General features: G+C 40.8%; 1 protein-coding gene across 2 annotated transcripts in view; it reads left to right on the plus strand.

The window, feature by feature from the left end:
* Window positions 1-8,983: 8,983 nt before the first annotated feature.
* The window catches only part of fryb (furry homolog b (Drosophila)), a 51,512-nt gene continuing 33,183 nt past the window's right edge, over window positions 8,984-27,312 (plus strand). The window contains exons 1-7 of one of the 2 annotated variants that reach the window (XM_008277348.1): window positions 8,984-9,962; window positions 22,200-22,393; window positions 23,662-23,715; window positions 23,853-23,992; window positions 24,703-24,793; window positions 25,266-25,345; window positions 25,506-25,586. In XM_008277348.1, coding sequence (XP_008275570.1) covers window positions 9,713-9,962; window positions 22,200-22,393; window positions 23,662-23,715; window positions 23,853-23,992; window positions 24,703-24,793; window positions 25,266-25,345; window positions 25,506-25,586 — 890 coding nt within the window. In that variant the 5' untranslated portion in view covers window positions 8,984-9,712. Of the gene's footprint in view, window positions 9,963-16,674; window positions 16,951-22,199; window positions 22,394-23,661; window positions 23,716-23,852; window positions 23,993-24,702; window positions 24,794-25,265; window positions 25,346-25,505; window positions 25,587-27,312 lie in introns of those variants that run through there. The other variant, XM_008277349.1, reaches the window with a different exon arrangement.

A 27,312-nucleotide genomic window follows, 5' to 3' on the forward strand; every position in this document is an offset into this window, starting at 1 on the left:
AAAAAAAAAAAAAAAAACTTAACTTTGTCATTTAGTTGAGCAGCTGTCTGTGCTAAACGAGCCTGTTATCACGCTACAGAGTGTCTTTTAAATTCTTTCCTTAGCTCTATGATCACTTGGTTTGGACGCACCTGCGGCGCTCAGCATCCCTGCCTGGCAGGTGTCCTGCCCTTGGAGCAAGGTGCGCCCTTAGCGACACGTTGATGGACGCCATCGCTGACCAATAGGAAGAGCACCCTGCCTCAGTTTCCAGCTCCACGGCCTCTGATTGGTTGCTAAGGGCGGGGCCCTGTCATCCCGAGCAGTAGTGCTGTCAGCCGGGGCGGCACGACTCCTGGAGGAGAGAGACGAGGCGGATTGATGAAAACAAGCCACCAAATCACATAAACAAAGAATTGGTGCCAGGAAATGATCCTGTAGTCGCCAAGGTCGACGCAGAAAAGGTACAGTTGAGTTTAATGTCGCGGTAGCGTTATGTCTGCTGGTGTTTTATGGCTCAGCGTTGACTACAAAGGCACCCGAGCAATGTCTTGATAACATCGATAGCTGTAACTACCACCGGGGCTTGTACTAGCTCTTTAGCTACCGAGTTAGCTATTGGTTTAGCTGGTTATACTAGTCGGCACCCGGTATAGTAAAGAAAATGTGACTAACCTAAACACGCTTCCTCGTTTCCTTGGTAGCACTCACACAGCGGACAAAGCCTCGTTGCTTTGTGAGACACGTTAGCCGAGCAACAGTCTTTATTACGTTAACAGCGACGCTGATTGTAAATACACACTTCATGATGGCGGTGGAAGATAATATGCTACATCGCATGTTAGCTACTAGCTCGGCGGCTCACATTTATGAAACAGCAGGCAGGTCACCATGGCTGTTTGCAAATGAATACATTTTGGGGTGCATTATAAAAATATATTACACCTCGTGGTATAGCAGAACTTAACACATGCACGTCTCGCTGTGTTTTGTGTGTCTCCCACCGTGTCTGATGTGATGTTTTTCCTCACTTCCACAGTCATGGGTTGTGGATTAAAACACAGCCTGCATATTATTAAATTTAAATTGGTCATGGTCCAGTGGCGTGCATCATCCCGCCTGAGTAGCTGTGCACTTTATTATTCTACAGCTGAGATGTCCAGGAGTCAGCCTGGATGTTTTGTGAGAGAAAGCCAGTTTTTGAACATGTATTATTTACATGCACTCATACACAGCCAGACAGCAGGCAGCAGCACTGGTGTGGGCTCCTTCATTTCTTGTCATCTGGCAAAATGGGATCATGCATACTGATTTTGATGTTTCTTTATTTTTATTTTTTTACATTGTGTTGACATTTTTGTTGTAATGAATAGCCACATACTTTAGTGAGTGTGCAGTGAAGTTAATTCCTCTCCCCTTTGCCCAGTATTCCTCCCAAGCCTGATCTGTTCATGCTTGTATTTCAGGCCCATTCCTCCTCCTCCTCCTCACCCTCCCTCCCCTCCTTCCCCATGACTCAATCATACTCCCTCTTCATCTCTCCAGCTGTTTGGCACAGCCAGTCAGCAACGGCGACCCAGTTAACTCCATTGTTCTGTGTCTGGACTTAACGCTACAAGTAACACACACACAGACAGCTCGTCATGTGTGTCACAGCACTGTGCTTCTTTGACGTCCCTGCGACTCCTTCATTTTTTTTTGTCCCCAATTCCCAAATCCTCTCTGGGGATTGTGGAATATCTCTGTTCTTCCCTTGTTTAATTTTACTTTATGTTTAAATTAGGGTACCGGAGTGGTACAAGTAAGTGTTATCATAAAGTACATAAAGAATCAGTTGGCTGATTTAAGTTACAAGGGAATTCAGCTTCAAAATGAGACCTTGGGATTTTGTATGGGCTTAGATGTAATACGCTTTTCTGGTCACATGTATGTCATTAAATACATGGTGGGGTATTATAATGCATTCAGTGAACCACTGCACCACCATAGGTTCTTTGGTTCTGCACCAACATACTTACTACACCACTTGAGTGGGGCAAAAATTCACTTTATTTATTGTCATTCAGTATCGTCAGACCAAAACAAAACTTTTAATAAACATGTTTAAATATTAGTCAAGTATCTGAGTTAGTTTTCATTAATAGGCAGTTCCATCACACTGCAGAGCTTAAAAAGCACTTTGCTTGTTGATGTACCTTCAAACTTTATGGAACAATGACAAGAAAAAAGAGTTTGATTCATCATCAGCTACCATTTTTAAACAGCTTGAGTTTTCTTCATCTATAAAATCCTTTTTGTGAGTTTTTTTCAAAATCCTGTATAAATAGTTTTCCCAGTTTTAGAGAGGTCTCTTTAATGTCTATCCAAGCCACGCTTGTCCTTTCTGATCCTTGAAGTTTGACTGTTTGTTTGTCAACAGGCTCTTTAATCCCACCCATGTCTTCGTCTGTACAGTTCTAACAGAACAGAGTTTAGGACTGACGAATAGTGTAATGTTTCCTCTCATTACTTCAGATGATTGCTCCACTGCTTGCATGGCGTCTTGCCGCTTTAAGAAACATGTTTTTGGAAGTTTACTTCTAATAGGACAGTGCGATTAAGAAGCACCACTCTTCCGTTCTTCATGCAAAGCCCTTGTCGAGCACTGTGATGAGACACCAGCCCCATTAAACCAGTGCAAGAAATGCTTTGTCCAACCATCAAATCAGGGAGACACAGCTGTGTGCATGTCAGTCTTTAATGTCTTTGTTTAGCTCAGTAAAATGTTACTGAAGTCCATCTGCACATTTGAAAGCAGCAGAAACTGTGTTAGACCTCCTACGCTCTCCACTGGTGAACCCTCGTCAGCTGGTGAACTATCCGTCTCTCCTTGCTGTTATTGTTTCCATAGATACCAGTCAGCACCTCACTCCCACTTGCTTACATAACCTGGTGTTTCTGCCAGATCTGCACAAGTCCACACATATACAGTGGAGACATCAGTGCCCACTCACACACTAACATTCCTTACCTTCACACTCCCTGTCTGACTTTGCCTCAGGTGTTGTTTTGTTGGAGATGGGTGCCTGTTTAATGGGTGTGATCTTCGCCTGATTGCCGTCCAGAGAGCAGCAGAGAATTCTTTTCCTTTTAGATGATGTGCGAAGCCTGTTCGAACTGCGTGTTGATATATAGAGTTTTTATCAGAGAATTAATTTATGTGTCTTGTGTGTTTTGTGTGTTTGCTCTAGGACTTTTGATAACTGCTCGGGGAACGCTGTTTTCCTCCTGTTAGATTTGATCAAGCTCTGAGGGTGTTTGGTGATGCATTAGTCTGCACATAAGCGACCCCAGAGATAATATTACATCACACAACTCTATATATGTATGGAACAGCCGCTGGGCGTACTGTGCTGTGTGTTTGTATGTATCCTTCCGTGGCTAATATTTGTACATTAATTAGGGAATAGGAGGATGTATATTTCTTCTCCTTGTTTGCAGATTTTGGTGCAATTCAGAGGTTTTTAATGCTCTACTGAGTTATAAACCCACACATTTTTAAACAATATAAATTAAAAGAATGTTTTTTTTTTTTTTTTTTAAACTATAGTGTCTCAATGCAAACGAAAAAAACTAAACTCCTGAGTCATAAATGTCATCAGCTGCATTTGCTTCACTATTATTTCTGTAATGGGCTCAAGGGGGCACCATTGTAGAGCCGGAGTGTAAGACTGATGATGGCAAAAGAAAAACAAATGTGAAGGGCATTCAACTGCTTAACTACACACTGGCAGCTGCAGATACACAAGAATTTATTGTACTATTTATGTTGTAGTTATTCTAACCTTGATCCATTTCACGAGATGCTACATATGAAAAATCAAGAGTACTCAGTTGTAAATGATGTGTTCATAATTTCAGGTACTGCTTTCCATACCTGGTCTTCTTTCTTTCTTTCTTTCTGTCTGTCTGTCTTTCTTTCTTTTGTGTTTTTTACCTGACTCTGATAAACAAATCTGCACTGCGGTTGCTAATGACATTTGCAGACCTTTAGAGGGAATACAGATCTTTTGAGCAAACATAACCAGGTTTTTCTGAACTATAATACTGCTGTTTTTTTAAAGAAGAGGTCAGAGTACTGTCAGCTTCAAAACAGGGAAGAAAAATCACTGCAAAGACAAGTGAAAGATGAGTGAGAGTTCTACTTTCATTCTGAACGACCACCCGCAGTGTAATGCCAGTACAAACATGCAGTAAAAATAAACATATATATCAGTTACTGTGCCTGTTAAAACCAGTCTAGGGAATGCACCAATACGTGTATCATAACCCAAAGACAGTGTCAGAAAGTCAAAATTACTCAAATATTTTACTTTAGTACAATTTTGGGGTGCTTCACTTGAGTATTTCCATTTGCCGCTACTCTGTACTTCTAATCTTTTACCATTGCAAAGGCAAATATTGTACTATTTATACTCCTACATTCATCTTACAACTGTGGTTTCTGCACAATGGGCACTTTTACTTTTTAAGCTTTTTTTTTGATAGTAATGCTTTTGTACGTTTGCTCAAGTAAAGGCACATAACTTTTGCACATAGCTTTTACTTAACTAAAGTAACTCAGTACTTCTACCACTTCCAAAAATCAGTGCTTCACTTAATCCTTTTTAATGTCATAAGCAGAGAATATATGATTAAAAGATGCTAAATAAAAGGCTGTTTGTACATTGGTACTTGGTACATCCTTTAATCAAAACAGCAACAAAGATGACCTAAATACAAATATGTTCTTTGTGTATTGGTGCTTTTGCTGCCAAGTATACTCAAAATATGCACTTGATCATATGTGCACAGAATAATTGTCAGGCTACAATTAGAAACAAATATGCTTGTGATGCAGAGTTGCATTGTTTGTCAGAGGGAGACTGTTTGTTGTGGCGAGGCACTGCTATCATTAACTTCATCCCAGTGAACCCCTGAACTGGAGTCTTGCTTCTGTGCACAAGCCAAAAGTAAACTTGTTTATCCCCTCCGTTCTCCTGTTAGACCGGGTTGCTGAGCATCCGGTGCGGTCTGGGCAACTGTTAACATGACTACATATTTGAGTGACAGGAGATGAGGTCTCAGAGGGTGCAATTTAAATGATAAGTGGAAGGATGAGAATCACAGAAGAAATACTTCACGGGGTGAGGTTGCTTCTTAAGTGAGATTAAAGAACAAGGCAGGCGCAAGGTGTAAACCGTCAGGCAGCTCTACCGCCTCAATTATAAACATAGGGTTGGTAACTACTGTCACACTCAAATGGATTCTGTATTAATTACTCAAACAACTACTGCGTAGCAACACAATCTATAAAGTCAACAGGCAGCAAAGGAGAAGAGATGCAATGAGGAAATGAAAAAGCAAAAGACATTGTTATTGATGATTAAAAAGTGTCGAAAAGATAACAATCATGGCACATTTCTTGTGGGTTTCTTTGACCAATAATATTTCTGTGTGGGAGTGGAAATAGTTTTATATTTCCGATTGTATGTGAGACTGGATGGCACCACGTTTTCTCATATTTCTACTAGCAGTTACACAATTCTATTTGTTGGGACATTGAAGAAAGATCAAAACAGGGAGACCACCTGACAGGACGCGCTTGTGACTGATAAGATAAGAGAAAAAGCTGCAAGAGTGCAATATAATGGGACAAAAAGAAGGACATGAATGAGTGAAGTGGTGCTGGGGGCAGGGGAGGAACCAAAGTGAAGACACTGTCGCAGCATTTCAGGCTATAAACAGGCCATGACCCTGTGGTTTGTCTGCGTATGTCAGTTTGGGTGTGTTTGGTTGTCCCAGTCAACCAAAGCATGTCTGTACAGTGGGTAGAAGGTGGTGCTGAGCTCATAAATCATGTTCAGGCTGATTTATGTGCAAAATCTGCTTCGAAAACTGTTAACATGCAAAAAAAAAAGCATAAACAAACGAATAATCATGATCAGTGATTTTTAAGGAACAAGAATGAACCTCCAGGATTTATTGTGTATTTGATTAAGATTAGGGATGTATTTAAATTGGCTTATTTGACCTCCTATGTTTATGTACAATGTGTATGTGGATTAGCGTATTGTCACCAGTTCACCCATCTGTCAGCCAACCCATGTAACTTTGAACTCCTGTAAAAACAGCAGAGCAGTCAACACTTTGATTTATATTAGAGAGTGAAAAAAAAAGCTCAAGGGAAAGAATAGGCTGGATTATTCTGTGTATTTGAAGAGGGAGATTGTTGCTGTTTGACCTGCTGAGCATAAACACAACTGACTAATCAGGTCATGCAAACAAGAGATCGACAAACCTGTGTAGCTTGTCAGAGAACCACAGTGGAGTCCATTGTCAGCCGTCAGCCACTGTGCAGCCAGAGCCAGAATATAATGATTTCTGCAAACTGCATATCAAAAATATAGACTTGATAGACAAAATGTTCACATCCATCAATCCATCCATCCATATCAATACATCGCTTAATCCTCACTAGGGTCACAAGGGGGCAGGAGCCTATCCCAGCTGACTTAGGGCGAAGGCAGGGGACACCATGGACAGGAAACCAGTCTATCACAGGGCTACACATAGAGACAGACAAACAAGCACACTCACATTCACACCTACGGACAATTTAGAATCAGCAGTTAACCGCAACATGTTTTTGGACTGTGTGGGAGGAAGCAGGAGAACCCGGACGGAACCCACGCTGCACGGGGAGAACATGTAAACTCCACACAGAAAGATCCCAGTGTCCTCACCGGGACACAAACCTGCAACGGTGCTAGCAACCGAACCACCTTGCAGCCCAAAATGTTCACTAAAAAAGCAAAATATGCATTGGAATAACTTTGTAGATTTTCTCATTTTTACTCTAATGTCTAGCAGCAGCCTTCTTTCTTTGCCTGCACATTCCTGAAGATGACTGGTTAACCTGTGGGCTTTTTTTTTTTTTTGTTCAGTTGGCCAGAGTTGTCAATAAATGACGGGACAAAAACAAATCTCCTGTTTGTGTGTGTGTGTGTTGGTGTGTAAGAGTGAATGAGTCTGTCTTAATACTTGGCTGTTGTACTCCCCTTGGGGATGGCACGCCTCTCTAACTGACTTTGGCACCGTGCCTCCCTGTGCTTGTTTGCCACCTTTAACTATTTCCTTGCCAGATGGTGGATGGGGAAGCACATTTAACAGAAAATATGTCAAGCTGTTGAAATATGCCACTTTAAATTGTATCGTTCTATAATATTTTTAACATGTTTTTAAAATTAGTGTCAAGGAAATCTTTGTGTTTTGTTGTCTGCGATCCCAGTGAATCTACACTGGAATAAAGTTCACTAGTTTGTTGAAGGCTGCTCAACCAAAACGTGATTTTTTCTTAGCATTTGTATAACAGTGTCAAGATGATGAATTACAATGAATGCACGCTCGCTTTTTTTTGTGAAATCCTTCAAAGTGAGGCATCAGCATTACTCACAATGCAGCTTGGCTACAGGGAATTTCTACTGAGATTTGGGTGTGTTAGTAGCTTGTAGGGGCCAGCGTAGCTTCAATTGCTAGCCTCAAGCACAGATGAGTAACGTGCTACAGATATGTGGTAACCTAATTTCTTTCTAACTTCAAATGCCCCAAATAGATTTCTTCTTTCGTTTTCAATATGACATCGCTTAAAGCTTTATCAGACTTTGCACTGCAACCTCTGGAGCCTCAAAATGCAACATTTTTCAGATGTGTTATAGAACTCAATAAGACCTGTAAACAGACTTTAATGCGAGAAATGGGTGGAGTTCCTCTTTAATGTATTTTTCTTTGCTGTAGAAGTGTCAGTAGCCCTGACAGATGCACAGCTACACTGGCATAGACACACTTTCATGTTGATTAAACACATGCGGCATTGTTGAGGATGTGAAAGTTTTGTTGTTTTCACACCGACACACAGGAGCTCTCCGGTGAGGCGCTCAATGGAGCTGATGTCATGACAATAGTGGCATAAACAGCAAGAAGTCACCGAAGGGTGGGTGTCCCCTGGGAGATACTAACTACACTAAAGAGAGAGTGAAATACAGGATGCACAAAAGTGCTTTTAAGAGAACCCAGTGAGGGATAAACAAAAGATTCAAATGATTGACATGTTGTAAGAACGTTCATTTTGAAGTTTTTTTTTTACCACTTCGTTGTTTATGTGTGTCAAAAGGCTTCTGCGTTTTGGAAAAGGTATTTTAGCAAAATTGATTTTAAAGTGTTCAGAGAAGCTTTCAGCTATTGAAAGTAAAGATTCTCTGATGGCAGCATGTGTAATTAAGACCGCACAAAACAATATGTTGTACTTCCTGTAAGATTTGTTTGCTACGCATGATTGGCGTGTTGATATCTAATTGGGTTAACTCTTGGTGACTTTTTAGGATTAGATCCAGGAAGTTGAAGTCATCAGAACTGACCTATCTTTTCACGTGACACCATAACATTCCTGCACGACCAGTTGCCAGTTTTTTTTTTTTTTTTAAACCATCCAGGTCCTCGGGAAAACAGAGGGGTATGCAAATGTTTATTTATCTAGCTATGGAGTCAGATTTCAACCTATTTGACAATACCACCTCACATTTATTTTTACAATGCATCCACTATTTAAGACCAAGAGCTGACTTTCACAAAAATGCTTTTTTTTCTGTCCTGGTGTTTAAGATTCTTCCTGTTTGTGTTTGGCTTTCTTTCCCCCCCTTTTGTAAATGGGTGTGTCTGCCCTCAGTAATCCTACACCATTAGCACATTGAGGTTACTGTAACTGGCTAAACAGCCTCGACCAGTGAGTGCAGGGACTCTGACTCTTACTCACACCCACATGCTATGTATTGGCTGTCTGAGTCAAGCACATGCATGCCATTCTGTCGTGCTTTTCTACTCTACGAGACAGAGAGGATGAAACAAGTGGAAGGAAGCAGGTGTGTGAGAGAGGACATATGTAAGAAATGATATTCTCGTTGCTAAACAGTTTCTAGTGAAAGGAAAGGAGATAGTTGGAAAAAGAGAGAGAGAGAAAAAAGTGGAAAAGAAGGTGGTGAGAGGGAGAGTGGAGAACCACCCAAACTTCCCAAACCACCCAATCAAGCTGCGTTCTTGGAATTGGATCCCTCCCTTGTTCACCACCTGAGAGCGAAGAAACACAGCTGTGCCTCAGAGACTCAGAAGACTGAGAAAGACAACAAGGGAAAGAACCAGTGAGCAGGTGAAAGCTCAAGCAAGGCACGTAAGGAGTAGACTTTAACAGAAAATCAAACTGCTTCTCAAACAAGAGAAGACAGAGATACTTATTTTTCATCCTAAACAAGAGAGGGGGAAAAAGACTCGGGAGAGGAGAGCCTGAACTCTCAGGAGATCTGTGTATCTCTAACAACAAAGCAATGAGATCACCGACTCTGGATTGAATGAACTCGACATAAAGAGAAGAAACCCTGAGAGGAAATTGGATACCAAAATGTGGACAAAAAGGAGATGAAGAAAATGAAAACAGGGATTTTAGAACTGCCTGAACAGCCTGTTTAAGTTTTTGTTTTTTTTTTCTTTTCAAAGTGTCTTTTTTTTCTGGAACAACCAGTTGTCCAAACCAGTGCCTTTTTTTCCCCTGCTGAGTCTACTATCAAACCATGTAGGATCTTCTTGTTAGCTCCGAGGAGGGCCACATTTTGACAATACACTGCCAGCAGTGGGTTGAGCTCCTGTGAGCTCTGATAGGGGAGACATGTCTCTAGAAGATGTGAGAAGCATTGCCAGCCTCGGTGCTGAAAGTGCTGCCTCAGACCACTGCAATGGCAACTGTCTGAGCCAAGGTCAGGACCAGGATCAGGAGAACCAAAGCCAAGGCCAGGATGGGATAGTTCTGGAGCGTATTGCCTCTCTCATGTCACTGGACATGTTTGACGCCAGTGACTTCACTGGGAGGTTTACAAAGTTCCAGTCTAGGTCCAGAAAGAGGTCACGGATCATTGGAGGTAGGTGAAGACGAGCTCTGTTTTTTTGTTTTTTTGAGACCCAACATGAGAGCAAACATGGAAAGAACAATGAGCCAAGGAGTCGTTGAATGTAAATGCTAATTTGTCATGATGTGGAAGTAGAAACTCTGATTGTACATCCAGCTGAAATAATGAAATAATGATCCTTAACTCCTCAGCTGGAATGTGGGTGTGCTGTGTTTTTATCCAGTCTTGGATTTGAGAGAAGTTTCAGATCTCTTACTACCTGTTCAGACCCCCTCTGTCTCTGCATGTCTTTGCTGTGACTTGACAACTTGACAAGTGACTTTGTTGTGGCTTTTGTAGACCCTGTGAAAAGTGATACCTTCTGTGTCTTGACAAAACAGCACAAGATTGCTCCACTAATCCTTATTCTACAAAATAGGGGAAAAGACATGCCCATGTGGTTGGGGCCTCAGATGTAAGTGTATATTGTGTTTTTGCCCAAACCACTTATTCGGTCTCAGCTTACCTTAACTTCTGGGAATTTTACGTCCAAACACTTCCAGCTGTCGGAGAATGCCAAGACCTTAAGTAGTCAGTCAAAGTTTATTAGAACTGTAAGTATGGTGAAATTCAATAGTATTATCATTGAGTTTACAATTGTGTATGTACAACTACTGTACCAGGTGCAACTCCGGGGTCTTCGTAACCTTAGCAGTTTTATTTCTATTTCATCCTTTACTGAAGTTCCCAATCCGGCGCACATATTGCTGTTGAAAATTACAGTCTATCTGTGCATGAGCATGTAACCTTTTGGTTGCAGGATGGTCTGTTCATCCCTGTGAGTTGCCCTCTGTCCTTGTCTCTGTTAAAAATTACAATAGTATCAGTTAATCTCCAAAGGGACAAAGACATCCAGTGTTTGTGCTTATTCTTGGAAAGCCATAGCCTGGTTAAAAATCAAGAGGAGGCCTTGCACTCTCAGTACATTTTCACTTTTATTAACCGATACCTTACAAAGTTACAGTAATTACAGCCAATAATAGGAGAGAAGGAGTAGGAAGAAAAATACTAAAGAGTTCAAGGCTAAGTGGGTCTTCACAGTAAGCCTGTGACATTAACAGGATCATGTCGGAGAGATGTGCAAGGAAAACTCTGGAGAATGTGATTTGAGGATAATAGCATATTAGGGCAAGTAGAGCAGAAAGGTGTGGGAGTCCTGTTGTATCTGACTATACATTTTTCTGCGGGATTTAGCTGAACTTCAAAAGAAGAGAGACAAGTGGGCGTACAGTGAACGGCGAGAGGGGAAATCTGGAGTGAGGTAGTGCCTGCGTAACAAAGTACCACCTGCACAAACATGTCTTTCAGAGAAAATGACTTCTTGGCTTCTTAATACATGAGCTCAGACATTATAAAGGTCACATTGTCGTCACAAGAGATGTCATGAAATTGAACATTGTGGGGCTGTTCTGTAGTGGTAATGTACTCGACTGAGGCTTTGATGTTTGGGAGACAGGCATGTCTGGCGTGAAAATTACTGACACACACACACACACACACACAAAAATTCTTCACAATTGTTACCTATTTGATTGGTTAACCTAGCTGTGTCAAGTAAACACTACTGTGTGAACCCTGAACCTCAAACAGTGACTCTGGTTGTGTGGAGCTGTGTATATACACACCGTTTTTAGACGTGAGTGTGTGCTCATCTGCTGTGTTGTGATGGACCTCATTAAACCCACCAGCACATGTCAGATGAACAGATAAATGGCTCGTGTTTTGTTTACCAGATGTACTGCAAGCTAAAGTTATTATTAAATTAGTTTGTTACCGGATCGAAAGAATTATCATCGACAAATAATTTGATATGATGCTTCTCTTACATGATAAAATGCTTCCTTTCTTTGTCTAATGTAGTTGTAATCTGGCTACCTAAGGGTTTGAATTACATCTAATTGGGCTTTTCGAAATCAAGATAAGCAGCATTTTCACCATTTTAATTGAATACGTTTATTTAGATATTTTGTGAATCGAAGAGATGTTTTAAAAGTGTTTGGCTGGTGGCAATTTGTCATTTCTTTGTGATTACATGTGGAAAAATCTACCCAACTTTTTGTTTATACAGGCCCCTAGTTCAAATATGTGCCCCTGTTGAGACATACCACTCCCTTCTTCTATTTGTCATTTATGAGTAGTCTTTATCACTTTCTGCCTGGTGTGTCTTATCAGGGGTAACAGATTCCTGAGATTAATTCTTGGGAGAGTCTGAATTATGGTGGGTGCTCCTGTTAGCTCACTGTAACTTAAATTATGAGGCGCTCGCATGAAACTGCTCCTTCTGTGCAAGAACAAAACCCGTAAGAATGATCGATGCAAGTTTTCTGTGAAGCTGGAGTGCAGGACCTTTAATGTCCATTATATTAAAGCCATTGCCAAACAGGCTTTGCACAATGTTGATAAAGCATTTGAAAAGCAGGTCGATTTCTGTATTTTGCAGTATGTTTTAAATCTGGTCAACCAGCAATGATAAAGTTTGCCTGAGCAGGAGAGAGGAGCAACCGTAGCGATGGAGACGGAGTAGTTTACAGCAAATTCAGTGCCTGCAAGAAGTATTCCCCTCTTTGGAAGATTTCTCCTTTGATTGCAAAAAAATGTATTTCAAAAAAAGACTCTTTCATGCCAAAGTAATATCAATTAATTAAAAATATAAACTGTTTCAGAGTTCAGTGAATGTGTCTTAAGTGCTTGTAGTGTAAAGACAGCTGTATCTGGAAGGTCCAGTCACTGGTGAATCATTAGTCCTGACTATATCATGAAGACAAAAGAACATTTCTTTATTCTTGTTAAAAGAATTTTAAAAAAAAATTAATTGACAATGATTCCATGTGAGAAAGCAATGAAAGGGGCATGGATGCTTATTATAGGCACCGTAGGTGTATGGCTAAGTATATGGTGGAAAAACCTACAAAATGTCCAAGAAAAGTTTCTGGTGCTCCAGATAAAATTTAATGTTCAGAAAAAGGATTATAGTCTTAAAAACAAAGCGGTCAACAGCGAGGAATACGTCAAAAGCACACGTTGGGGTATTTGTGTAATTAGTCTCGTTGCCAGAAGGGGGTGACATAAGTTCCACACTGCAGGGTTTTAATTCAAAAACACTTATTTTAGAGCCCTATTTAAAGCTTTACAGTAATAATTTCAACTAATCAGTAAGTAAAGTATTTCCTTGAGCTCTGTTTTGATTATCTTTTATCTTATTACCTATGCAATTGCTCAAAATTCTTCAAAGCAAAGGTTACATTTTAATTTCAATTTGAGGTTAAATGGAAGGCAATGCAATTTAGGTCTTGTTCATTACGCTGCGTGCGTGTATGTATATTGTAAGTATGTGTGCATGTGTGTGTGTGGAGGAGTCGCATTCCAACAGCTGGCATGCCCAGGCCCCTGCTCAGAATGCGAGGAATCCCAGGAGCTCCATAAGGGTGCATGTGTCTTAATGTCCGTAATTTTTACTCGTAAGCTGAATAAATATGTGTCGCTAGGAGTCTCTGACAAATGGTTCCCTATGTGTCATTGGAGGTCAGGAATTTGAATAGATTTTAATATCCTGAACGCGAGCTACACTCCAACAACACTTTCCACGTGCACTGTTCTCTGCCCGAGCCAACAGCTGATCCCTTTTCGTAGAGAGAGCATCTCGTTTACATCTAGCAAAGCAGATGATTTGCCAAAGAGACAAACTGCGTCTTAGTTTGGAGAGTTCTATTTTGCTTGACCTTACGTTTCCTTACCTGCAGCTTTCTCTTTCACACAAAAATCGCATGGGTCATGTTTAGTTTGCTCATAGTAAGCTTCCTATAGTTCCATAGCTGACACATGTAACCTTTTAACCTAATCAGGAGTTCAACAAATAGGGTCAACGAGCAGTATTCCTTGACATTGTCATACACTTCTGAGTAAGAAGAGTGAGTGACACAGAGATAGCTACTTGATGCACTAGTAAATAAGTGGAAGGTATACTCCAAAATCTTACACAGGGCATTTGGTCCTGGAAATCAAATTCTGTGATTGTCAGCTTGGCTTGATTGCCTGCATTGTCCTGATTTGATTTGCAGGTTAACACAAAGGCAGAACTCGTGATTTACTGATGCTATTTGGCCCAGGACTGTAATAGAGTAAGCAGAAGTTGCCGACAGGAATAGGCTCGCAGTGGCTCCCTGTTATATTTCTCCTCCCTTGAGATTAGACTGTAATTGTCTGTTAATGTGAACCAGGCCATCCTGCGCTCGGTACCTCTCCAATGAGCTGCGGCGTTTGCATGATAGTGTATCTTATGCACTTTCTGCTCTTCCCCTCACTCTCATTTTCTCTGTTCTCCCTCCGTTCAACCGTTGACATGTCCTGTGGCACTTTCGCAGTTCATCCAGGGAATTACATGATGACCCTAATTATCCACTTGCACTTCCACTCCTATTCACCCAACCATCGCATGATTGCCATACCTATCTACTTAGACGGACATTTGTGATGGCAGCCAAGGGAATATTTGACTCTTTAAGGTGGAGCGAAAGAATTTATTTCCTCCCATTTTGTCTAATCGTCAAAAACTATACTTAAGCTCTTTAAAATGGTCGGTCAGGAATTAAGCTACAGCCATAGTGTGGGAGGTTAATATAATGTGCAAGTGCAGTGCTGCTAATGCTTGTGTTGGCCTACATCACTACTTAGGGAGGGAAGAATAAATTAAATACCAGATGGGATGCTAAACCAGTGAAAAGGTTAGGTGAGGGATGTCCTACTAAAATCTCTCAAGCTTGGATAAGAAACAGTAGCTGACTGTTTTGTTTTGATTTGATTTCCTGGGCTACATTTCACACTGTGTGTCTCCATCTATTCATTACATAACTCAGAACAGCAGAGATGCCTTGCTTGCGAGATGCAAAGAAATATGCACACTTTAGATAACTGGGCTTCCTTTGGCACTTGGTAACGTGAAATATTGATTGTTTGAAAAAAAAAATGTGTCTGCAGTCAGTGTTATGCATCCTGGCACCAGAAGTAGTTTCAACACATTAATGTACTTGCCAAGCAGTTAATTTAGATGATCAAGTTGCCAAGATGTTTAGCCTGTGTAAAAACAAAAAAAGTAGTGAAAATGTTGTAATGTCCAATATGAGCTTACTATATCAGTTAGTGCATATGTCAGCCAATAATTAAGAAATTTAAGTACTGACATGCCAACCTAGATTTGAGGGAGTAATTTGTCCCTCAGAGACCACGATCGAGTTGTTTTTTTCAACTGTGAAACATCCTGCTCAAGAATTATCTCAGTCACGGTTCACAGGAAAACACATCTCAGGGACTCATATTAGGATTGTTGTTTTTGTTATGTAAATACATAAGCTTTTCAAACTTTCATAGATTAATATTTCATATTACCATCAGTATACTCCAAATTTATGTCTTCATTTGTTGTTTGTTCGATGTTTGATGATCTTATTGCTTCTTCAGCCTAACAGATAAGGAAAGCTATTGCAAATTTCCCACAGCTATCCTGTCTATAAAGTCTTTTTATCAAATATCTTGTTCTTTTTTACCTTCCACTTTTTTTTACAGTTATTTAAGATGATCATTATACTACTGTCACTTTTGGATTTATTATGTTTTTACCAACTGGTGCTTCTGATATTTTTTCCACCCTATTTATATCAACATATGAGGGTAAATAAATAACAGAATTAAAGTATAATGCAACACATTTCACCTGCACTACAACCAGCAGCCATACAGTTGAATAAGCACTTCTAAAACAACAAAAACTGAAATGTATAACCTTTATTAGGTAACATATGTTGTGGAACTGCTGCATTAGACTGCATTAGCGTTACATAATATACTGTACTGGCAATTGACTGTGCACGCATATGCATGGTGAAGTGCTTTTCCAGTTAATATAGAATAAATAAAACATAATTTTAAAGTGTTTTTGTACCAAGAACTAATGATACAAAAGTGCTCTAAAAGATGCACACCGAATTTAGAAAATCTCAAAAGGTATAATGCTTTTTATATTTCTGCAGCAATCTCAATTAATCCACAGTTTTCTATGTCTAAAAATTACCTAGATACACAGCACACATATTCAAAATCCATTTAGAATTGTTATGTAGCATTGTTATATGTGAGGCAGTGATGCTGCTGACCAGTTCCTCCTCGCTATTTGTCGGTGCAGCCTGCCTGTCATGGCTTCCCTTAAATCTCATTGGATGGGGCGGGCTTGCAGCGTGCTCACTCAGCACAATGCGATACAGAGCTGGACAGCAGTGATGAACAAACATTACATTACTGTTGTTATTCTGTATCATCTTAATTGCCTCAGTGTTTTTTCTTCTGCTGGCTGTCCATCCATTGCCCCTCACTCAGTAGTGTTCACCCTCCCATCTCACTGCACTTCTATCTGCTGTATGTTTTTCTCTCCCTCCCGTTCTCTCTCTCCCTTTGTCTCTCCCTCTCTCCCTCCCTCTCTCTCTCTCTGTCTTTACTCTAAGAGGATTGGCTGCTTGCGTCTACCAACATCTGTGTATCACTGTCCTGAGAGAGCAAAACAGAGAGGGGATGGGGGGGTGTTAGCCAGGAAGAAAGCAACATAGAGCTCAGGCAAGGCTGACTGCCGTTCTCTTTCTCTCTGACACTCACACACACACACACACACACACACTCTCTCTCTCTCTCGTGCACGCACACAAACAAACACACACTCAGCAGCAGACAGCCGCAACATCCGCATCGCTCGCTGCCCACCCGCATCCCTCTCTCCCTCGCTCCCAGCCTTTCCCTGTCGGAGCGCTCTCCTCTTTCTCCCACTTGCTCTGTCCGCAACGCCTCATCCTGCCGTCCTGTCCCCACTCTGCTGTCTGTCACCGTGGCGACATAGCCTCTGCAGCCATGGCGACCAGCCAGCAGGATTCAGGCTTCTTTGACATCAGCATCAAGTCTCTGCTCAAGTCCTTAGGAGGCAGTGAGTACAGCTAACACACCACAGTTGTTGCTGGTACGCCAAACAAATGCGCGATACAGCCTGCTCTCGTAACAGACCGATTATTCGTCAATAGATCCTGTAGTGTGCAGACTCGGCTTGTTTTTGTGTGCGTGTTAGGAGTGCGTGACACTGAAAAACAGGCAGAATATAGCAAGATCCACTCTGTCAATATTTGGTAATATTACGTAATGGAATAATGGAAGACAAGTTAAGCAAGAGATAACAGTTCCAGGGTTTGAGGGTAAATCTGGCTCCTCAGCAGTTTTCTATATTAATCATACAGCACATTATTCAGCAAATGAAGAAGAAGGTCTTTGACTTTGTTATAATCTTCGTGCCCAGCAAGAAGTAGTGCGGTCTAAAAAGACTCTGAACCTCAACCAAAATTTGTCATTTAATAAGAAGCAGATCTGTCTGTTTACATGTGTTATCGTTCTGTCAGCCGTACTTCATGTGCTGTTTACAGTCTGAAAGACTTGAATCTCGTAATCAGTTCCTTGGTTTGTGTTTACCAAACAGAAGCTAACTGCATGTCACTCTCAGACAGTCTGGTTTGAGTCTCCAGCAGCATCCTGACTGTTTCCAAATGGACAAACTGTACTTATCTGCTCAGTAGTGGGTCCATGAATCTGAGACATAAAAGTAAGCAGAAAGCACCACTGTCTTATTGCCCCACTGGGACTCATCATCATCATACTGCCTGCAGTTTACTTTTGCTGTAACATTAGTTGTTTTCATGTTAATCTAGAGGATGCAAGGATCAGCCAGGACCCTCTATTGTTGTGCTGCAGTGATTTTCATATATTGACTGACCACTGCTCGTGCTAGCTTTCAGTTTGTCTATGTATGCATGCACTGAATGTGTGGGCACTTTATCTGTGAGTAGTTATTAGATTTCATAAAAATGTTTTGGCGTGTGCATGTGGTTAGCAGGGCAGCTGTGTGCAGCTCGTATATTAGTTGTGCTTTGAAGGTTACTGTCAGCAGGGGTTATGTTGCTGTAAGGGTTACTGAGGAATTTCACGGGAGGTGTTGATGGTTTCCCCCTCAGCAATTTATGATATAATTAAAAAAAAGAAGTCACTGGCATCAAGATGAGAGATGTTTCCTCGTTTAAATTCGAGCTTTTCATTCAGCTGAAGGACCAGATTCGGACGTGTAGGTTTATCTGCTCCAAGGTCATGATAATGGTGGGTGTCATAAGACTTGGAAGCCAAGAAACGGGCTCAATCCATGCCACAATCATGCTAAGGATTATAACACGGCATTGTTGCTTAACAACACAAGTTACACTTATAATGTTTGTAGCACATATATACAGGAGGGCTTTATTTTTAATTATGATAGTTCAGGAACACTTCATTGTTTTATTTTTTAGCTGTATGTCAAAGCTTTCAGTTGTTTATGTGAATTCAGCTGTGAGTCACGTGGACAGATTCCCCCTTGACGCACGTAAAGCTCTCATATCTAGATGACTAAGAGATAGTTAAAACACAAGCAACAGCAACGCCATGAAAAATACCAGAAGACATTTTTCACTCACAATGATAATTTGTTCGCTGCCTCCTCTGACAACACACAGGTTTGACTCTGCTAGGTCTTGTCGAGGTTAGTCATTGTGTGTATTTGTGGTTATTGTCTGTGCTTATAGAGGTGACTCATCGCAATCCAAGTTACTTAGGTTTTCCCAACGAACTGTACAAGCACGGACAGGATTGATTTATCTTTTTACAACTTAAGAAGACTTGCTGGGATGCTTCACAGCCAGAGTCAACACTTTGTCTTTAATTTGAATCACTACGTGAGAATTTATGATAGCAGTGTTTTGATGCATCACATGTGTGCTATCACTCTGTCTTAGAAAGCACAAAGCCATGATTCATTTTTGTGCCCGTCTGCTTAAATGACGTGATGGGATGAACTTGAATCTAAATGTACAGTTTGCTTTGCATGCAACTGTTGGTTTTGTTTGTTATTAATCTGCTGATTGTTTTCTAGACAGATGATTTGTTTCGTCTGTAAAATATCAGAAAACAATTAAGAAAATCGGCTGCAATTTCCCACAGTCCAAATCAGTGCCTTAAAATGTCCAAAAAACAAAGAAAGATTTTTTTTTTTATGTCAAAGAAAAGCCTCAAATTCACACATTTGAGAAAATAAAAATAAGAAAAACCTCCATTAATGCAATATGTACTCAAAAATAATAATTTGATCACCAGAAAAGTTAACCAGTGTTTTGTCAATTGACTTTGTTGCAGCCTCCACATCATCTTCTCTTTGGTCTGTTTGGCATTTTAGTCCCGTTCTCAACACAGTTTCTTTCTTTCTTTCTTTCTTTCTTTCTTCCTTAGTCTCAGTCTTGCTCACGCAGTATGTTAAATAAACATTTTAGGATATAACAAGTGATTAAATTGAGGTAGATCTGTATTGATTAGACGTGACAGAATTCTGCTGAATCACCTCTTAAAAAGCCGAGTCATGCAGATGGTCCCAGGAAGTGCTCTGGTGCGTTATATTAACAGCTTTATTGGACACCGTTATGTCTTCCCATCCCACTCTAATTTCTTCTCTCCACTAACATGCACAAGCTTCGAACACATGCTTGTACACATTCACACACACACACACACACACACATACACCATAAATTCAACTCACTAAGAGGCTGTAATGGACTGTGTCTGTTAAGTGTCAACCTTGTATTTACTAAATTGCCTTTTTGATATTTGCTTTGTAGTTTAACTACATTATCTAGTTTTCGTGACACACTCGTTTGTGCACGTGTGCATGTGTTTCCGTGTGAGTGTTTGCGTCTGTGTGTGCACTTGTGTATGAGTCGGGGTCAGTGGGAGTGGTGGGTATGTAAGAGAGTGACCGCCAGTGGTCTATATATAGCGCCTCCCTCCTCCCCTCGGCTCTCTCTCGGAGCAGTGTTGAAATTCCAACCCAACTCTTCTGGTCAGATCCCCACAAGGAGCAAACTTTACTTAACTGCTACTGACAACTTAAGGACAACCACAGAGCCGCTTTCAAAGAAGCATTTCATTTCAATACTTCTTTCCAATGGCCTCCATGGACTCCAAGGTCACGGGAACTGTTGTACGGAGACGTGATGGCAGGTCGGAGGCGGAGCAGAAGCTAAAGTAGAAACTGATAGTTAGCCTGTAGGCTCATATAGCTCTCAAGCATGGGGCCCTACGCAGCCTCTGATCTACCCAAACTTCGGCTGGAGCAGGACAGTGGAATATTTCTCGATCCCTGTTGGTAGAGTTCCCTCACGACACAATAAGCTAGCGCTTATTGTCTCTTCTGTTGGCTTGAGAAGACACCTTCACACCATCTCTTCCTCTGTGATTGCAACTCTCTCAGCTCTGAGGCAGGAAGTCGTCTTCACTTGGGCAGTTGCACTCTGGCTATGGCTCTTCCAGTCTGTGGATACAGCATATCTTCCCATTTTATTGGGACGGAATGAGGAACACAGCTGTAATGCTGCTGTCATGACAGTTTTCTTACTCGCCTCAGGCTCCCAACTTTGACTTCACCTGTCTGTCATTTTCTGAGGGATGGAGCTTCACACGTTCAGCTTTGGTTAAACCGGCCTAGTGCCGAAGCCAGACATTACTCTGACGTCTGCAGTCTCTGACATGGTGGAGTAGTTGGATAATAAAGTGCCTCTAATCTTTTGCAAGGAATTACTTTTATTTGTAAATCATGGGAGCTGTGTTTTACACCTTCTAAGGTCTAATTCCTTCTCCGTCCCACTACCTCTTCTCATTTTACCCACTATATCTGAGTCTCTGCGTCTGGCTGTCTGCACCATGGAAGTGCCAACTAAATGGAGCAGGGCAAGTGTCATCAGCTTCATCAAGGGCCTTGGTAAGCACATAGCGGTGTGGATTCATATGCGCACATGTTTACATCGTGTGAGCGCTCGAGTTTCACGCAAATAGGTTGCCGTGAACGAGGCCAAGGGGCCCGTCCTGTGCAGGAAACCAGGATTTAAATTTATGTCTCATCTCTCCAGTGAGTTAAACCTGACAGTGTTATCTCACACACACTGGACTTGTCTAGGAAATGCTGTGATAATGTTTTGCTTTGCTTTGTTTGGGAAAAGAAGACATTTTCACACCTTTTCTTCTCAGCAAATTTACTCCAGTCACACAATCCTCCTTTGTTGGCTAATAGTCCACTCTAAGCGTGTTTGTAGGTGTGTGTTTGGGTTTTTTGTATCAGTTGATTTATGACTCATCGTCAGTGACAATAGCCGGGACAACGCAGTGCACATTTTTCACAAAGTCTTGCTTAAGCTCCTTCAATGCATCGTCTCAAATGTTGTGGAAAAGTGCTGTCTCTTACAGCGATGAGTTTGTTCTATTTTAAGGGCATGTCAATATTCTTAGAGATGCATGACAGGAAATGCCCCACCATTTGTTGTCTGTCTCTCACTCATCCCCTTTCTAGACTCCACTCTTTATCTTTTTATGTCTGCTTATCATTACCGTGGGCAATGATAGTGCCCGGTCTCTCCAATGTCGCAATCAGAAGGGAGAAATGAAAACACGTACTGACCCGCAAGTTCATGTCTGTGCATTCATCTGTGTGCCTGGAGAGTGTTCCCTGTCAAACTTAGAAAACATAATTTAGTCATGGCTGGGGAGGTTTAACTCTGAGGATATAATTAAATGGTATGACTCTGACAAATTCTGTTTGCTTATCAAAGTTTGAGGTTAACTCAGACAAGCAATGCAAGAGCATGAGGATCTCCATCACAGCTGTTCTATCTCAAAGCAGGGAGGAAAAGTTGATTCTGGTTCTGATATTGTAAGGACGATTGTTAAAAGCTGCAGTCTTTCACTGAGCCACTACTGATGTCCGTCATGATTAAACATCCATAAATTCCCTTTGTCATTCCTCATGAATCCAGAACTACAAATCATCGGGTTTTCATTGTCAAGTAATCCAGTGATAGTTAACAATCATAGAACATTGCGAAGACTGCGAATGCATAACTCAGCTTACTTTAAATACTTCCTTTATGCTTTTTGGCAAACAAAAACAGGTGAAAAAGTAGTGCCCATTTTAACAGTATGACACTTCTTGCTTCCTTTCCCCAAACCCTCCAAATTATGGCTTATTGTTCCAAAACTGGGGGTTGGTGGGGGGAACAGTTTTGTCTAAGAGGAAACCCACAGTTTCAGACTCTCTGACCTGTCTTCACTGTTTTTCAGCCTCTCCAGTGGGACTGAAGCCGCCCCTCCCACCAGTCAGTGGAACCCTGGGAGAGAGGAAGGGTCCTGTCATCATGGCGCCTGTCAACGTAGACCCCGAGAGCAAGCCGGGCGAGTTCGTCCTAAAAAGCCTGTTTGCCAACTTCACCTTGCTCTCTGAGCGCAAGATTCGCATCATCATGGCTGAACCACTGGTGAGTGACTTTGTATTGATTTTTCATGTTGTTTTGTCTTTATTCCTTTATCCTGTTTCTCTCAGGTTACAGCACCACTTAGGTTTGCTTTAGATATTTACTCTGAGAGTGTTATTTAAAGTGACTTTTTATGACAGCATATGAGGACTTATCTTAAGTAATCTCTGCAATGTGTCTAACTATGTGTGTCTAGTCTAACTTAGAACAGGCCTTACGAATTTTCGTTCTGTCTGGTGAAGCATATCCCAGCATGGACTTGGCAAAAAGAAGCAGCCTAAAATATTCACACCAGTGGGTCGTATTTAACCTGGGCTGGAAACCCTCACAAACTTTAGTAAACTATGCAGACTCCACTCTGAAGAATGACGGTGCAGTATTTGAACCACCGCCACGAAAGACTGTGCTGTCCTGTTGCAAACCTGAATAGTGACTTTTCAATCGGCTGTTTTTTTGGGTTTTTTTTAAGCTCAAACTAACATTTTAGTCTCACAGTGAAAAATACTGTAACCTCTTTGTAGTTATTTTCCAACAATCAAGGCCTTTTCTGATGGTTTACATCATATCTGTATATCTCCACAAATAATTTCTAAGCTCAGATGCACCTGTAAAGCAGGAAAAGAAGACAGATGCTCCACTTATTAGAAACATGCACATTTTAGTTACAGCAAGCACCTAGTGGTTTTTAAATTGCACACATACACAATCTGAGATGAATTCTTTGCGATATAGATATGCTGGATTCACATGTTTGCATTTTTTTGCATGCATGTGTAACCTAATATATTTGATGTACTGTAACCTAACCATTTAGCCTCTCATATTACTGCTTTGTAAACTTCTTCTTTGGGGTTAAAAGTTCAATTAGGGCTTGTTTGTCTCTTTACATAAATCCAAATGCCTGAGCACAGTCTCATAATATATAGTGGGGTGAAGAGATTTGACCTTTTATCTCAGTGATTGTGTTTGGCATCTAGGGGCTGATTAGTACCTGAGCACATACTTCAAGAGAACATGCACGTCTGACTTTAGAATTCTTGCTTTTGTTTTCAACTCAATGGCCAACTTTTCATTTGGCTTTAAATGCAGCACGAGCATAGATTCAAACATATGAGATATTTACTGTAAGGGTTGGGGCAGTATGAGGAATTTCAGCAAACAGACAGTGCAGTGACACCTTTACTTGAACTTTGAGTTTCTAGTCCCTATAAAATGTCAACCCATCTCTTCTGACATGAGTGTTTGCTTTTCTGTGTGTTCTTGTCTCACAGGAGAAGCCACTTAACAAATCTCTGCAGAGAGGAGAAGATCCACAGTTCGACCAGGTGCGTGCACCTCACATCGACACATCATGAATATGTCATGCCCCTTTTTTCTCCCTCTGTCATCCACATCTAGCCGTAACATTGGCTTATTTTGTGAATGGGACTAACCTCTGCTCCTCTTCCGTACTTCTGTGCAGTTGATCAGCAGTATGAGTTCTCTAGCAGAGTACTGCTTGCCATCCATCCTGAAGACTCTGTTCGACTGGTACAAGAGGCAGAACGGCCTGGAAGACGAGTCCCATGAGTATCGACCCAGGGCCAACACCAAGTCAAAAAAGTGAGAGAACACACTCGATTTAGATCTATTTTTTGCACCCGCCTGAGAAGTTGGAATAGATTTGTGTCACCCACACATATAAAAAAAAATGTGTGGGTGACGCATTTCACTGTCCTTTAGGAAAAAAAAACTGTGAGCACAGATAAACCACCACAGACAGGACTTCTTCACTGCACGCTCATAAAATGCTTTCAGTTCGTTGGCTCTGGCTCAGATCAGTCAGTCTTTGTTCACTCACCATACATATTGTTATACAATTTCAATTTGTATGAAAGGAGCTAAAGTTAAAACAAGAGAAAAAGACACACAGTGGCACTGAAAAGAGAATAAATGAGGGGCCTCCATTTTTAACACAATATCTCAGCAATGCAATGAAGCCTTTAATAACTGACCAAGAGACTTACTACTTTTACATACAAGCCTACAAATTTGCCCCACAATTCTAAAATATAAAGCTACATTTCTTTGAAAAAAAAGAGACACAACTAATACAAAACTGAAGATCTTTTTTTGCAGACTTGTTTCCAAATCTCAAACAAGCTGAACACTGAGTATACATGATTACACAGTGGACCAGATGGTGCCTACAATTAATTTATTAATGGAAATGTAATAAAGACAGATGCTTACATGTACAGGAGCAACAGCAGTGTGCATTTGGCCCCCCATGTGACAAATAATGCTTGTCTGTTTCTGTCTGTCTGTGTCAGTGATGAGCAACAGAAGGACTATTTACTGGAGCGGAGGGATCTGGCAATAGACTTCATCTTTTCTCTCGTGCTTATAGAAGTTTTGAAGCAGGTGAGGCTCATTTTTACAACGTGATTCATCTTTTGACACTATGTTGTATTCTCCTCTGATTCACAGGCATGTGTGATTTTAACTTTTAAAAGAAATGAGTCTGCGTTCAAACTGTATTTTAGCTACAGAGACACCCTGGTGAAGTACTGTTTGTCTTTATTTCAGTGCTTACACAACACACTATACAGATGACTGCATAAGGCTGCGAAAGGTTTAAAACAAACATGCTGTGTTTAACATCTTGCTTGACATCGGGTGTGCAACTGTAACTAAATTAAACCAAAGAGTCATTTGCATATTCCAGATCTAGTCACGGTTCTAAGAAAACACAGTGCACACCAAGCTCCCCAGACTGTAAATAGAATAGGAAAAGTAGCAAAAAATGTATTTGCATGTGCTGTTTTGAATACATATTATTCTTCAAGCGACAGACTTAATTCAAAATAAAATGACTTATTTTCTTTCAATCCAGATCCCGCTCCATCCTCTTCTGGATGGACTCATCCAAGAAGTTGTAAACCTGGCCTTCAAGCACTTCAAATACAAGGAAGGGTAAGAAAGATAAAGCAAATACTTCAGAAGAATGCTTTGAATGAAGCATAGTTTAGCTTTTCAGCTTTATATTACTAAGAAATCTGTATGTTGTTATCACAGATCTTTCCAGCACTACGCATGGTTGACACTGATATTGATGTTTATATTTGCCTTTTAGGTATCTGGGACCCAACACAGGCAACATGCACATAGTGGCTGACCTCTATGCCGAAGTAGTGGGAGTTGTAGCTCAGTCAAGGTACTGTGAATTCCACTTGTTGTGCAAATTTATGTTTATACAGTGTGTGTGTGTATGTATGTGTGTGTGTGTGTGTATACATATTCACTGTCTGCATGTCTCCAGTGAGTCATTAATGTCTGTCGTTGTTGAGTGTTCGTTGGGTGTAATTGTATCGAGGTAATCTCCAACTTACACATACAATACCCAGGTTAATTTAAATACCAAAGTTGCTGAAGATGTAGTCTGTTGAATTAGTTCTAGATTTGGGAAAGTGGTTGTTGTTTTCAAGCAGTTACGGCAGAAGAGAGTCAAATTTCACATTTCCCAATGATGCTGTTATCTTCAGTGTGAATAAGTGAAGAGTTCATTTGCAAGAACAGATAACTCCATTTTTGTAGATTTTCAGAAAGCTTATTTTTTTGTTGTTGTTTGCTTGAGATAATATCAATCAAACTGAAGTGGAGTGGATTTGACTCAGTAGCAATGACATGACAAAAATAGAATTGACTGAAGTTTGATTGATATTGTCTCAGGTAGATGTTGGAAAAGTGGGTTTTCTGAAGGTTTGTGAAGATGGAGTTATTTATTTTTGCAAATGAACTCTTCAAGTGTTGATAAACTTGCTCAGAAATCACAGTAAAAAAAAACAGAAGCTCATTATAGTCACACTTGTCTCAGTTTTGTCTGCGGTAGGGCCCGCAGTATCAAAATGTGTCTCCGTCATTTAAATATGTAAAATGCTGTTTTCGGTGATTTGTTTTTACATCTCTACATGCAGTTTGAGTCATAATCCAGGTTATGTTGTAGCTGCGGGCCGCTTTGTCTGGGTGGAAAATTTAATGTGTAGTTACAGTAACCACCTGTCCTCCTTTTGACCCCATTTTCAGTTGAAACGGCAGGTACAAATGCTCCCCCTTTGACTTCAGCGCAAGTGATAAAAGTAATGTCGTAATGACTGTCTTTCTCTGTATTCTGCTAGTCTGGTTCTTTGTTCATAAATATGTGTCTGTGTCTGTGTGTGTGTGTGCATGAGGATAATGACACTCTAGATGATAGTCCTCCAACTGTGTAATGTTGTGTGTGATGAGAGATGAACACTGTTCCCATTTTCCAGGAGGTTATTACTGTGAGGTGGAGGTTCACAAGGCAGCTCAGTAACTGCCTTCACACAGCACACACACATCATTTAACACAGTCATCGCTGCAGAAATGGATCAAAGTCAATACGTTGAGATCTAGTTTAGCAAATGTAGACTTTCTTCTGTGTGGATGATGGGTTTTCCACTTGATTAAGCTTCTTAGTTAAGTTCTAACACTCCTTCCAGAGTTGTTTATTTGTCGAGCATTATTTACACACGGTGCTATGAAAAGGTTGAGTGCACGCACTCATAAACCGTCTGAGCGTATACTTTATTCTTGGCGTTATCTGCATGTTTTTCCAGCTTGGTTTGTGGATCACAGTGTTTATGTGTGTCTTATTTAAACACTCAGCACTAAACACAAGCCTGATAACTCTTCCACTTACTTAACTGCTGTGGTAACCTCTGTGAAACATGCAAGAGTATGTGCAAAAAGCACACACATACATATTCCCACCACATCACCCCTCCAGATGCCATTCTAAATATAGGGCTGCAGAGCGCTGTTGGTAAAATCTATCTGGATGGTTGGTACATAGACAGACACATACAGAAGAGCACACACCCATGTCCACATGCAAAAAAAAAGACATGCAGAAAAGCAA

This window comes from Stegastes partitus, unplaced genomic scaffold, assembly GCF_000690725.1.
Source record: "Stegastes partitus isolate 25-593 unplaced genomic scaffold, Stegastes_partitus-1.0.2 Scaffold96, whole genome shotgun sequence".
Lineage (NCBI taxonomy): Eukaryota > Metazoa > Chordata > Actinopteri > Pomacentridae > Stegastes > Stegastes partitus.